Below are 13,271 nucleotides of genomic sequence, written 5' to 3'. Positions count from 1 at the left end.
AGTACTCCAGCACCCCAGCTGTGAAATGACCAGAATGCACTCATACCTTCCTGGGGCTACCTTTACTGTGCCCGTGGCAGCTCCAAGAGGAGGTTAACACTGTGGAGCAAGGAAGTAGGGAAAGAAGGCGGGGACAGGAGTTAGGGCGGGCCCTGTGTGGCGGCGTAGGGCTCCTGCATCCCTCTGGGATCTGAGCCTAGACGGCTCGGGCAGAGTCCGGCAAGTGCCTCAGTGGAAACGGTACTTTCTGGCTGGCTTGAGGTTGATGTATGTGGCCTTCATCTCCTCAGCCTCAGGGTTCCGCACATCTTTGAATCGCTCCCCTTTGGTGCTCACTACCTGGTTGTCGATGTATCGGATCAGCTTCTTGGGAGCCTGTCAGGCAATCAGGCAGTTAGTAGCAGAAGCCAGGAGACAGCTGCACCTACTCCACGACCATAGCAGCCCCAACCGTCTCACCTCCTTAGGAGCCATAGGCCGGTGAATCTTCTGATCCTCTGCGCTATCCACCATCATGTACCTGCCAAAAACTGACTGGGTGAAGCTCCTGCCACATTGGGAAAACCCTCTAAGGGCCCAGCCCGGCCCAGCCCAGCCCAGCCCAGCCCAGACTCACTTCTGCAGGATGAAGGACTTCAGCTCATCCTTTTGGGGGCCTCTGAGGCGCCTGGGCAGGTCCTGCAGAAAGGGAAAGCCTGGTCTAGGGCCTGGGGTACCAGTAGAAGCAAATAGGGATAGGCTAGGGGCAGGGGCTTAACACTAAGGTGGAACATAGCTGAGGTTACATGGGGTGAGGGGGCCTATCAGAGGATACCTGGTTGGGGCCATCCCAGGCTGGAGGCCCCTCCTCCTTCCCCTCTACCAGCATCTGCACAGCTTCTTCCAAGTCCCCTCGAGCTTTGGCCAATACCCACTGGGCCTGCTCTACCGAACAGGTAGGGAACACCTCCAGGAGTACATCCACCCCCGGCAGCAGCTCCTCCTCAGCGCCAGCTGCCTGTGGGCATAAATGTGGACAAGAGGCAATACTTCCTCCTTTCCAACCCCCTAACTCCCTCTTTGGTACCCTCCTCTACCAGTACCTCATCTTGGGTGTCCCCAGCAGCAACAGGAGAAGACACTGTTGCTTCTTTGAGCTTTTCGGGCCGCTGCAGAGGCTCTGGGGAGATAGATACCTGACCTTGGACCTCAGAGCTCTGTGGCTGCAGGTTCTCTTAAAGAGGCAGAAAGAGCAACAGGTTTGCCAAGGCTTTGCAGGATGGGGGTTTGAGTCACCCAAGGGCCCAATTCCCAGACTCACCTTTGTTCCTGGCACCACTCAACTGCCCTGAGAGCTTCTGCATCATTTCCCCTATTGTACCCCTGAAGAGACAAGGAGGGTGATAAAAGGACTACTCTGCCCACCCTCCACAATCAGTCAGCCCCAGCCAGGACCCACCTTGGGATGTGGGCGAAGCCAGGCACATAGGCCTCCATCATCTCAGTGAAGGCTTCCATATCGAAATTCTCCTCTGATGGGCCTGAGGGGCCCAGGTCCTCAAGGACCCCAAGCACATAGGAGAAGATGACCTCATCCAAACCACTGCAGGAAGGGGACAGGACAAGCCCTGTTACCTCCAGCATCGCCACCTAGCCTGGGACTCCAGCTCCTGGCTTCATTGGGTTCATGAGCCAGACCTAAAGCCTTAAGCCCAGAGAGTGTCCCACCCTTCCCCTCCCTCAGCACTCTGGTTTCTCATCTGTTCAATAACGGGGACAGGAACAGGATGAGAGGTAAGTGCACACCAGCAAATCATCATCAGCCCTCCCCCACCCCAGGAATAGGGCTGAGTACTCCCCACCCCAGTCTTTCCACTGGCCAGGGCCCAGAGTACTGCCCAGCAGCTCCAACTCTGGCCCTAGCATGACCCTTCTAGGAGAGCAGCTTCTACCTGAGGTCAGCCTCTGGGAGGTGCGCCTGGACAAAGGCAAGGAGGGCTGCACTGACAATCCTCTCCAGCTCCATGCTCTCTCCTCTCCTGAAGGGACACAAGATGGAGGCTTGTCAGGCCCTCTTCTGCCTGCCCCCTGCCCACCAGGTCCAGGGGCGGCCAGCTCCTCCCTCCTGCCCTGCTGTGGAAACCATTTGCTGATGTTGCCCATAGCTTCCAGCTCTCCAGTCCTCCCCCGCTCCCTCAAGCAGAGCCACAGCCCCCTGCCTGCCTATCTCTCCACCTCCTCCAGCCTGAGACAGGCAGGACACTGTTTCAGGAGAGTGTCCAGAGTGGAGGTTTCCCTCCCCCCACCCCCCACCCCTGACCTCTCCCCATCTCCCCACCCCATTCCCCAGCAGTAGGCCCAGACCCTCTGGGAAGAAGCCAAGGTCTTGAGGTCACATGCCTCTTGGCTGAGGAATCCCATCATTGAGAGGGCCACTTGGCCCCCAAGTCCAACCACAAGGAGCCCATTGTCCAGCCCCCCAAGGAGCAGGCCTCAGGACTGAGCACAGCCATTCTCCCCACCTAGAATGGGCCACCCACCCTCTGCACAAAGGGGCTTTTCTGGCGCCAGGGCCCAGATAGAAGGGGAAGCCTTTCATGAGTTCTCTCTTCCTGTCCAGTCCTTGCCCTTCCAGCAGCTTGGGGCTATCTACAGAGGACTTTCTACCCTCCTTCCCAAGGCCGGTGGAGCCCTACAAGATCTGGCCTTCGCCTACCTCTCTAACCTCACCACTCCCTCCTCCCTCCCCCCACTCCTGCCCCACCAGCCTCCTTGCTGTTCCTCAAACTTGTGCAGCTTCTTCCTGTCTCCTCCAGATACCCACATGGCTCATCCCCTCACCTCTGCCAGAGCTCTGCTCAAATGCTGCCTCCACACAGAGACCTTCCCTGACTAACTGTCAAAATGAGGCATTCCCCATACTCCCCAATCCCTTACTCTGCTTTATTTTCTACATAGCATATATTACAGCTCAATGTTATTTTTATGTTTATTTGCCTGTTGTCTGTCCTCCCTCATAGAATGTAAGCTTCAAGAAGAGAGAGCTGGGGGGGGGGGGGGGGCGACTTTGTCTTATCCACTGGTATAGCCCTAGCACCCAGAAAAACGCCTGCACTTAGTAGGTGCTCGATAAATACTTATTGACTTATTTCATTCCTACTTACATGCTTTTGACTCCCTAAAGTCTGTGTTTGGTAGTCACGAACATGTAGGTGGTAAAGAACTGCTCCAGACCCACAGGTCCAAATGTCAGCTCATTATTCCACTCAGAAGACACAGGGCCACCTCAGATTGCACCTACCCCGCAACTCACCATATCCTCCCAACCTGTGTACTCCCCCTCCAAACAAGCACCTCCTCCTGTTTCACCAGCTGACATGACTCCCTCAGCTGCCAAACCTGAAACTTTGGGATTAGTCTTGATTTCACCCTTTCTCAACCCCTGCTGCAATCAATCAATCACCAGGTCCTGCTGAGCCTGTTCCCATATTATTCTCCATTCTATCCACTTCTCTCCAACTTCAGTCTGGCTTCTGCTCCAACATCTCTATCAAATTTTCTCAGGCTGAGGGCATGAGTTCCTTTTTCAGGTTTGGTCTAATTAGGTTGAACCATATGAACTTGCCAATATTACCTGTTTTTTATCCCAAAAAATAAATAAAAAAGAAAAAGAAAGAATGAAAAGAAAAGAAAAAGGCAATTTCTTATAGTTTCACCTAATATTTGCCCTTTCAAGCAGTGCCAATGTTGGTCGAGAAGGCATCACATTGTCCTGTTTCTCTTCTACCTCTCTGGCCATTTCTTTCCAGGCTGCCTTCTCTGTCCCCTTCTCCTCTGTTTCCCCCTAAATGTGGCAGCAAAGCTCAGGCTCAAAGCTGCTTCTCCTCTCTCCTCAGTCTGCACCCTCTCTTTCTGTAAGATCTCATCTGGGCCCACATCTTCTTGTACCAGCTCTATGTCGCCAATTCCCAAATGTCCAACCCTCTAGTCCAGTCTCCTTCTCTGAGCTAGACACTTGTACATCTACCTCTCACAGCTCTGTGAGGATGACTTCACATGTCCCAAACTGATATTCAAGTCTTTTACTCCTCCAAGGCTGTCCTCAGTATACACATGTCCACATACCCAACTGTTCCTGCCACAAGTCTGGGAATTATCCTTGACACCATCCTACCCCTTGCCTTCCCACATCCAATCAGTCATCAAGCCCTGACCATTATCTCTCAACACACCTACTTCTCCCCATCTCTACTCCCACTTGGCTCCAACTCTTGCCTTAACTTCAAGAGTTTCCCAACCCTTCTTCCCACTACCATCTTTCCCCAAAAAACCTATTCTGCACAAAGATCATGGCTGTACAATCTTTACAAAAAAAAGTCACATCTTTCCTGCTCAAAATCTACCAGTGATTTCCCACTTCCCCTCAGATAAGTCCAGATTCTTTTTGTGGCCCTCAATTCAGGGCCTTACATCTGCCTACATTTCTCCAGCCTCACCATGCACCAAACACCCCCGGGGGTAACTCCCCTCCACCCTGGCTTGCTTTCAGCTTGCCAGCACTCTAGCTTTTTCATGGCAAGGGTTTTTGCACAAACTGTTTCCTCTGCCTGGGCAACCTGCCACCTCCACCCCTTCACTTGCTAACTCCTCTCACCTTTCAGGTTTCAGTTCACAATTTCCTTCAAGGGATGCTGCCCCTGACCCTCTAGAACTGGTTTGGTCTCCTCTATCTTACACCCTTATTGCAGACTGCACTTTCCCTTACTTAACAGCACTTTTTACAGCTATAATTAAAAAATTATTGGGCAATGTTTAATGTTTCTTCTACTTGTTTCATGAGGACAGAAACTACACACATGGCTTATTCATCAATGTACACTGTCTCCTGTGAAGTAGACACTCAATAAACAGTTACTCCCCACTTTACAAATGAAGAGATTGAAGCTCAGTGGGTTTAATGACTTTCCAAAAGTCACCTGGCTTGACTGTGGTAGTCAAGAGATAAATCCAGGACACCTAGTGGAGTGTATATTCTAGGGGCTACTCTGGGGATGGGGAGATGTCAAGACCTCCAACTGGGTTGAGACAGGGCTACCATCTATAATCACAGTTCCCTGGTCCCCTGACTGTTCTGTGAATTGCTACTTTGTTCACAGAGTTGCTGTGACAGCATAGGGGTCACTTAGGACAGCAGAGCTGAGAAGCCCTATCCTACCAGGGAAGGCCAGCCTCTTGCTCTAGACCCCAGCATAGGCCCTGGGGAGGAACAGAAGTGCTCAGACCAGGCATACCAAATCCCATCATGCAGTTCCCCCAAGAAGTCAACTGCCTATGGAGACCTACATCCAACCTGGGTTATACCAATCCTGGCTGCTAGCAGTTGCCTGCCAACCTCTGCTGGGACAAAGGTCCATGGATGCTGCAAGAAAGCTTCTAGGGAAGAAGCTCTCAGGGATGTGTCTGATGCCCCTAGGTTTCTAACCAAGGTCCAGGGAGTTATTATTTATTCACTGTGCCCAAATAAAAAGTCTTCCCGCCCTGAGCTTTTGCTCTAGCTTGTCTCCTAATGGAACATCCCCCTTCCTCCTGTTCTTGGGCTGCCCAAACTTTACCCAGCCTTCAAAGCTTGCCATTTCCTTCTTTCACTCTTCTCCACCCCCCTAAGCTTTCTCAGCATTTCTTTTCTACCCAGAGGCTTCTCCTAGTATTTCTCCTCTATAGTTCCTGAACTTGGGAAACTGCAGCCTGGACAGCCAGCTTTCTCCAGAGTAAGAATATGATTTCCTTGAGATTTTTCAAATTCTGGACATAGCCCACAGAATCGTATCACTTCCTGAGGGCTCCAAATCAGGGTTTAATGGTTAGCTGCACCCATGAAATGTGATTATCATCCTGTCAAGAGTCCTGTTTAAACACCGCTGGTGAAGGTAATAATACTTAGCATTTACTGACTGCTTACAATCTGCCAGGGATTGTTCTATGCACTTTACATGTATTAACTTACCTAATGCTCACAATTACCCTAACATATAGATACTAATAATATATCATATTGCTATTATCCCATTTACCCAAAAGGAAATGCAGGCACTGAGAGGTTAAGTAACTTGCCCAGGGTCACACAGTAAGTTAATGGCAGAGTTACACCCAGGCAGTCTGGCTCATTGTTAGCCACTATACTATACCACCTTTCATGTTGCAAATGGTCTGTCCCCAGCCTATATTCTGATCCTCCTCTCCAGCTTGGCTGGCCCTCCTGCCTACCTCAGAATCTTTGCTCATACCTTTCTCCCCACTCAGAATGTCTCCTTTTGCTTCTCACTCTGCAGGCCTCACTTCATCCCTAGAGCCAATCCTGACTGCCCCATCCTCACTGCCCCCAGCTGGCCTGAGGGCATCCCCAGGACCAAGCACAGGCCTGGATTCTCCAGATGCTCCATAAACACCCCCTGGGCAAATTTAAGTGAGGCTGGGGGAAGGAGTACCATGTTGTTCCCTTGGGGTGGGGAGATGCCCAAGGTGGAGGGAGAGCAGAAGGCCATGTGGGAAGAGGAGTCCTGGGAAGCAGAGTGGAAGAAGTCCGGGGCACTCAAGAGGGTCTGGAAACGAGATCTTCACTGCTTCACTGCTTCTCCCAGCCCCTATGAAGCCCGGCTCCTGGGGCCCTAGTCCCATAAGGCAGGTTCCAGAGGACATCATTGTCCCCTGACCGCCAAATCAGGTCTTAAAGGTGCCAAGGACACCGAGGGGTATACAAGGGATTCTGGCATCCAAAGGCCGGAGGGAGCACAAATAGGCGCAGGCGGGAGTACAGGAAGTGGGGCCACCATGATGGCCGACTCCTGAAGCAGGAGCTCCTTAAATGAGCTAGCGGGGCACCTAAGCATCCAGAATAATGGGCCCAAGGGCACAGGGGTGAGGTTGCGGCCCTGAGGGACACATGACGAGGGAGGCCTGAGCAAGCTAGGATGTGCCTTGATACAGGCCACGGCGAGAATCAGAGATGGGGGTCCGGTGGGCCCCAGGAGCACCGTGGGGAGACACACAGGACAGGTACCCTGGGTCAACGCTCTCCGCGACTCTCCTAGCCCTGGGCCGGGGCCTGGAGGGGTAATCACCTGCTCCGTCGGGCGCCGCCGGCGACTTGTCCCGCGCGGTGCAGCTCGCATCCCCCAGACCCACCAACGAGATCAAAGGCGGGGCCCAGAGCGGTTTCTTTCCTGAAGTGCTGTGGTAGCCATTTTTAAGAAGGGCAAGTGCCCACAACTGGGCGGGGCTGCTGCTCTCAGAATCATTCGTCTCAGGGTTTCGGGCGGGCTCCCACGGCGGCCATGTTTGTTGAGGGTAGGGAGGAGTTAGGCGTGGAGGTCCGGCCAGTGGCTGGAGTGTCAGTGACTGTGTCCCCCTCCTAGTTCCTCGTCGTATGCCCAGAGCGAGAACATTTTGACCCCACCCAGTGTCTTCCCATCCGCCTTATTTCCTCGCCCCCAAATCTCCGCCTTCAAATCCTGTAGCTTCTCCCCCTTCTCCTTGTCTCTCCCATCTTTCCACAGACCCGTGGCTCCCTGGTTGGTTCTGGTGGCCCTGCTCCTAGACCTGGTGTTCTTCCCCAAATCCCATGTCTCTCCCCCTTTGTGTCCAATCCAGGTTCAAGCCCTGTCACCATCAACTCTTAGGTGCTGACTTACCCGCCAAGTCTGTCCCCTTTGCATTCTCTTAACAGCGATGTTTCTCAAGATCAGCGTGGGTTACAGGGCCTGGGTCTTCGGACCTGGAGCCTGGTTTGGATGGGGGAGGTAAGCAGCAGGTGCTCTGAGTGAGGATCCACCTGAGCAAGATTCAGGATGGCCTGCAGGCCATGCCCACCCCCAGTACCTTCATGCCCGCGTTGGGAGGCTGAACTCCAGTACACAGTAAGGCCTCAGCTTCCTCTTTCTGTTCCTGCTACCACAGCTTCCCCGTGCTACCCTATGGGGAAGCCCATAGCTTTTCCTTCCCAGGAACCCTTCAGTGGGTCATGAGGGAAAGAGTTCAGTTCAAGGATGAGCTCTACCATCCCCAATCAGCAGGGATGAGCCCCTTTACAGGGCCAGTCCCCTTCTAGGGTGCTGGGGACATAGAGATTGTCCCTACCCACAGGAGCTCACAGTCCAAGGTAGAAAGTCCCATCCTCTCTTCTCTAAGGACTGAGGCAGTGCCAAAATATGGAGAAAAGGGGAATCACTGCTCCCTCTTCCAGTCCTGTCGCTCACTGCAGCCTCGCACCTCCCCACCAGGATCCTCTGGCCTCAAAGAGATCAAGATGTTGGCTGCTGGGGAGAGGTGGCAGGAAAGGGGTGGGAGGAAGGAGGAGCACCTTTGGTATTGCATCTCCCATAAAAGCACTGCTGCTGCCAGCCTGGTGCTGCTGGGAGGGGTGGGGTGACAGCCACTTTGAACTCTGGCAAAGCAGGCCGCTGGGAAAGGGGCGATGGGTAGCTGCCAGCCCTCTAAAGACGAGGCCATCGCTCCCCTCCCCCAGTCCCCTATCCTCCCTCCTCCCTCCATTGCACAATACTGATGACTCTTTTCTTGCTACTACCCCCATTATGGGAATTTTCTGTTTTCCTCGGTAGAGCTGTCCCTAGTCGTGGATGGCTTGTGGCCATCCCTGAGACTGTGGCTTTCCTCCTCCCTCACAGCCTGTTTCTTGAATGGCAGTTGGATGTAGTTACATATTATCATGGGAAAGAATTTCCTGAGCTTTCGAGGAAGGATGATGGGAAAGACCATTTAGAGGGATCCCCTCAGTTCCCAGCTCAGACTCTGGAGGGTCTCAACTCTGTTAGGTTCTGGAGTCAGTGGACCAAGGATGGGCTGAGGAGAGGGACCACCACAGACGCAAGGACACACACAAACTGTAAGGCAGGGGCTCCAGGGAACACCTGTCCTGCTTGACATTCCATAGCTGGCTGGACCTTAAGCTCCTGCTTTTCTGTTCCCTCAGGTCTCAATATCTCTCCGCAGGATGGGAACAAACTCCACTTACGCTTCAGATGTTGATTGAAGCCACGAGGTAAAAGGAGGTTGGATGATACCTCCTCTTTCCCCATTCCGTCAAAGGAATTCTGCAGCTTATGCTGGGTCTCCTGAGTTGATAGGAAAAGCTAGAAGTACTGAAGCTTCCCCTAGCACATCAATTCCCTATCATCCAACCTCTGAATGAGGAATTGGGCTTGAATTCGGCATAAAGGGCAGATTTCTGAGACATTAAGAGCAGAGAAAGAACCCAGCTGGCTGGTCTCAAGGGGTGCGAGGGACTCAGTCAGCGACTGAGGTGAGGAAGGGGATGCTTTGAAAGATGAGGGGGAAGAGGGGGGTCCCCACTCTTGCTTGAGGTCAGAAAGGGCTCTCTGGGCAGGGTGCCCAGCCCTCCCACACTTTCCTCCTTTCTCAGAAGAGCCAGGATGGGGGCGGGGGCGAGAGTTGGCTAGGGCGGGCCCTATTTAAGGAGCAGTCTCTGGGCGCATCACTGTAGATCCAGCTCCAGGAGGGAGAGAACGGGCTTCATGGGTAAGTGTGGACCCCTTTCTCTCAACTCAAGCAGGGTGGGGGTAGAGTGGCTCCTGAGCCTGCCAGCTTGCCTTGCCATCTCCAGGGATAGGCTGCAGTTCTGCTCTGTGAGTGGGAATAGCACCCCAGCCTCAGTTTAACTCCTTAGAAAGTCAGCATGTGTTTCAGGGAAGACTTTCTCTTCCACTCCATTATCTATCTTCACGTCAGGTGGGGAGATTTTCAAGGCACTGGGACTCCTGGGACTCTGTCTATCTTGGGGATTCACATTTTGTGGGTCCTCTTTGGTTCAGGAAGCCCCTCAGTCTGTAGAGAAATGCCCTTCTCATTGTACATCTTCTGGCTCTTCCCCCTTCTCCTTGCCCATCCAGTTTCACGTGGCCCCACCAGGAGCATATCTTGGCAGGAGATGACGGGAGTGACTCTGCAGTGCCCATGGAATGCCTACCACAGCCCTGAGTCCCCTCCCCTCATATCCTACATCAGTATCCTGTTGGAATTTAGAGAACCCTTGCCTCTTTCCCTAGCAATGGGCCCCTGTTTTCAGCTGCAAGCTCAGACCCTCTGTAGGATAGGAGGAATCATGAGATCCCAGGTTTCTCATCTGACGCATCCTAGGAATGGGGGAAAATTCACAGAAGAGAGCACAGGAGGGCAGCATCAAGGCTAAGAGAACTTTGGCCACCTGGCTCTGAGAACTGAATTCCATAGGCAGTGAGCTCTCGCAAATGCCCTAGGGACTCAGTTCTGGTGCCCGGCTGTGCTATACCATCAAAACTGAGGTCACAGGGGACCTGCTGGCTTAGGTTCACAGCATCCCAACCAGGCACTGCCACTGGCCAGATCTTTTAATAACTTAAACTTGAGCTACTCTTCTTGTCAAAGACTTCAATGGCTCCCCCAAACCCCTCACCTTGCCATTAAAATCTTTCAAAGTGTGGCCTCCACTTAGCTTTCAAGCCGGATCTTCCACTGCTCCCTGGTTATAACCTGTCCTCCAATGAAATCCTGCTACTTTCTGTTCCTGCTGCCATGCTGATCCCTCCTCAGTTCTTCTCGGGACACCTCCATTCCATCGCTATCTGCTGGAATCCTATACATCCTTCAAAGCCTCTCTCAGATGCCTCTTACAAGAAGCTTCTCCAACTCCTCAGCAGTGCATACGCTCTCCTACAAATCCTCCGCACTCTGCCTCCAGTAGGGCTTCATTCAGGAGCCCCATAGTGTCTAATCCAGTGTTCTGCACAGAGTGGCTGTTTAATAAACGTTCCTTGTATTTTGCTGAGTATGTCTCATGTACGAAGAGGCAGTTTGGGCTAGATGTTATGGATACAGTCAGATATCCCAGGTGTATTCTCTGTGTGTACCCTTGGGTAAGTTGTTAATTTCTATAGGCCTCAGTTTCCTCATCTATAAATGGGAATAATAATTATATCCACATCAAGGTTTTTGTGACGATTAAATGAGGTTTCAGTACAGGGCTCTAGCACAATACCTGCACACAGTAAGTTCTCAGTTATGTGTATGAGATTGCTGTGATTTTTTTTTTTTTTTTTGTATTTTGGCCCCGTCATACCACATGGCATGCGGGATGGTTCCCTGGTCAGGGATTGAACCCAGGCCTCCACAGTGAAAGCACTGAATCCTAACCACTAGGCAACCAGGGAACTCCGTGTTACAATTCTTATCATCCTCCCTTCAGTTGAATGTGAGCTACCTACTTGGGAGGTAGGATAGAGTTTAAAATTGGTCAGTCAGGGTTTATTGAGCAAAGGGCTCTAGACCAGACGCCAGGGTGGGGTGAGGCTGGGCAAGGCCAGGAGGAAAGGCCATCAAGATGAGTTTGGTGGCCCAAGCCCTACTGAAATCTAGAAGCTCTGGATTCCCACCTTCTGTGTGACATTGGGTGAGTCTTTCCTTCGGTTTCCTAGCGTAAGGGAAACGGAGGCAGTCAGGCCAGGTGAACAGTAAAGTCCCTGGAGCTCAGATGTTTTATGAATTCTAAGCTTCTAAGGGTTAAGTTCAAAGAAAAGATCAAAGAAAAGAAGTATCTAGGCTCCCTGCAGGGCTTCCTTATATCCCTAGGGCTGGCTGGAGCAAGCACTGGGGAGTGGCATGCCGGACTGAGCTGAGTGGCAGCACTTCCTTCAAAAAGCCTGTAATTGGGGGCCTCCTCCCTCACTGGGGCTGGGGGATAGGAGTATATTGCGTGCAGCCTCTGGCATTTCCAGGGCATAAGTGGAAGTCTTGGGGGAAGAATGTCTGTGAGCAATGCAGATTCTCAGAGATGGGGGAAACTGAGGGACTTCAAGGGTCTGGATCTGAGAGGATAAAGAAGGAAGGGGATTCAGGACACACCTAATCTGGTATCAGACTCATGATTACTTGAAACCTGCCTTGTTCCAAAAAAGGATTTGAGGAGGCTTACCAGCACACAGACAATTGTCTAAGATTAAAACATGAAATCTGTGACATAGTACCTTTTAAATGTGTATCCTTTTTGACCCAGAGATTCAATTTACTTATTATTGCTATTTTTATTTTTAGTTAGAAATTATTTCAAACTTACAGAAAAGTTGCCAGAACAGTACAAAGAACTCTGGCTTAGCCTACTACCAGATTCACCGACCGTTAACCTTTTGCCATGTTGCTTTCTCTCATCTATAGTCCTCATTCAAATCTTGCTCCTTGTCCCAGCACTGTCCTTCATAACAATTTCCATTCTGGTCCAGGATCCAAAACAGGGTGATGTGTTGCATTTAGTTTTCATGTCTCTTTAGTCTCCTTTGACCTGAAACCTTTGTCTTTTATGACATTGACATTTTTGAACAATTTAGGTTTATCTGAGGTTTCAGCCTTACCGTTGAATTGATGTGTTTTCTCAGTTTAACATATCAGAAAGCACATGATGTCAATTCGTGTTTGTTAAAGAAAAAATGTTAAAGACACTCATTAAAGATGGTAAGAAAAACTTTGAGAGACTACTGCAATGGGGTTAAAGAGTTATCCACCAGTTTTCCCTATTATACTATCACGTTACTTTTTTTTTTCAGGTTACTATTTTAAAATTTGTAATGAATATCTTGTTGGAACATATTTAAAACTATATAAATATCCAGTTTCTCATCAAACTTTCACCCATCAGTTTTAGTATCCAGAAATGATTCTCACCTGAACCAATCATTACTCTGATGATTGGGAATGGTGATTTTCTAATTTCATTATTCCTTCTACTATAAGGAAGAACTTTCCTTTCATATGTATTTATTTAGTGTGGACTTAGGGATCCTTATTTTATTCAGTAGGTTATAATCTATAACTGTGATTGTTTCAATGCTTAAATTGTCCTTGATTTGGTCAGTGGAAGTCCCCTCAAGTTGGCTCCTTTGTTCTTTTGACATTTTTGAGCAGTCCTTTATTTTCTGTCACAAGTTGTTCCAGGCTTATCTTGTACCTTCCCTGCCACAGCCTTGGAATCAGCCCTTTTCCCAAGGGGACTGGTTCCTTTTAGTGGAGAGTGGAATTTAGAACCAAAGACCTGGGCACTGGCTGTGCTTGTTGCTACTAGGGTGTCATTGTTCAATGATTCAATTTCTAATTCTAAGACTTCAGATTCCACCATTTAACACCTGTATATGTGAACAAAGATACATATTCAAGGACATTTATTTTCTCATCACCATCACAACTTCTAAATAAGACCAAGCCATCACCTTATTTTCTGCCTGTATTGTTTCAAA

The 13,271-nt window shown here is 50.6% G+C and overlaps 1 protein-coding gene across 3 annotated transcripts; it reads right to left on the bottom strand.

Annotated features, from left to right (window-relative positions):
- Positions 1-47: 47 nt before the first annotated feature.
- CUEDC2 (CUE domain containing 2) lies at positions 48-7,251 on the bottom strand. Of its 3 annotated transcripts, none has more exons than XM_057735643.1 (9): positions 7,098-7,251; positions 1,932-2,018; positions 1,439-1,582; positions 1,301-1,362; positions 1,083-1,213; positions 815-997; positions 617-678; positions 460-520; positions 48-375 (listed from the first exon to the last, which is right to left on the bottom strand). In XM_057735643.1, the coding sequence occupies exons 2-9, from the start codon at positions 2,003-2,005 to the stop codon at positions 229-231; spliced, it is 864 nt and encodes a 287-aa protein (XP_057591626.1). In that variant the 5' UTR covers positions 2,006-2,018; positions 7,098-7,251; the 3' UTR covers positions 48-228. The 3 variants fall into 3 exon arrangements, with proteins under 3 accessions (XP_057591626.1, XP_057591628.1, XP_057591629.1); XM_057735645.1 differs by having other exon boundaries at positions 1,083-1,159; XM_057735646.1 differs by lacking the exon at positions 1,439-1,582.
- Positions 7,252-13,271: the final 6,020 nt, after the last annotated feature.

Source organism: Hippopotamus amphibius, chromosome 5 (assembly GCF_030028045.1).
Source record: "Hippopotamus amphibius kiboko isolate mHipAmp2 chromosome 5, mHipAmp2.hap2, whole genome shotgun sequence".
Taxonomy (NCBI): Eukaryota; Metazoa; Chordata; class Mammalia; order Artiodactyla; family Hippopotamidae; genus Hippopotamus; species Hippopotamus amphibius.
This window is presented reverse-complemented; position numbering and strand designations above follow the sequence as displayed.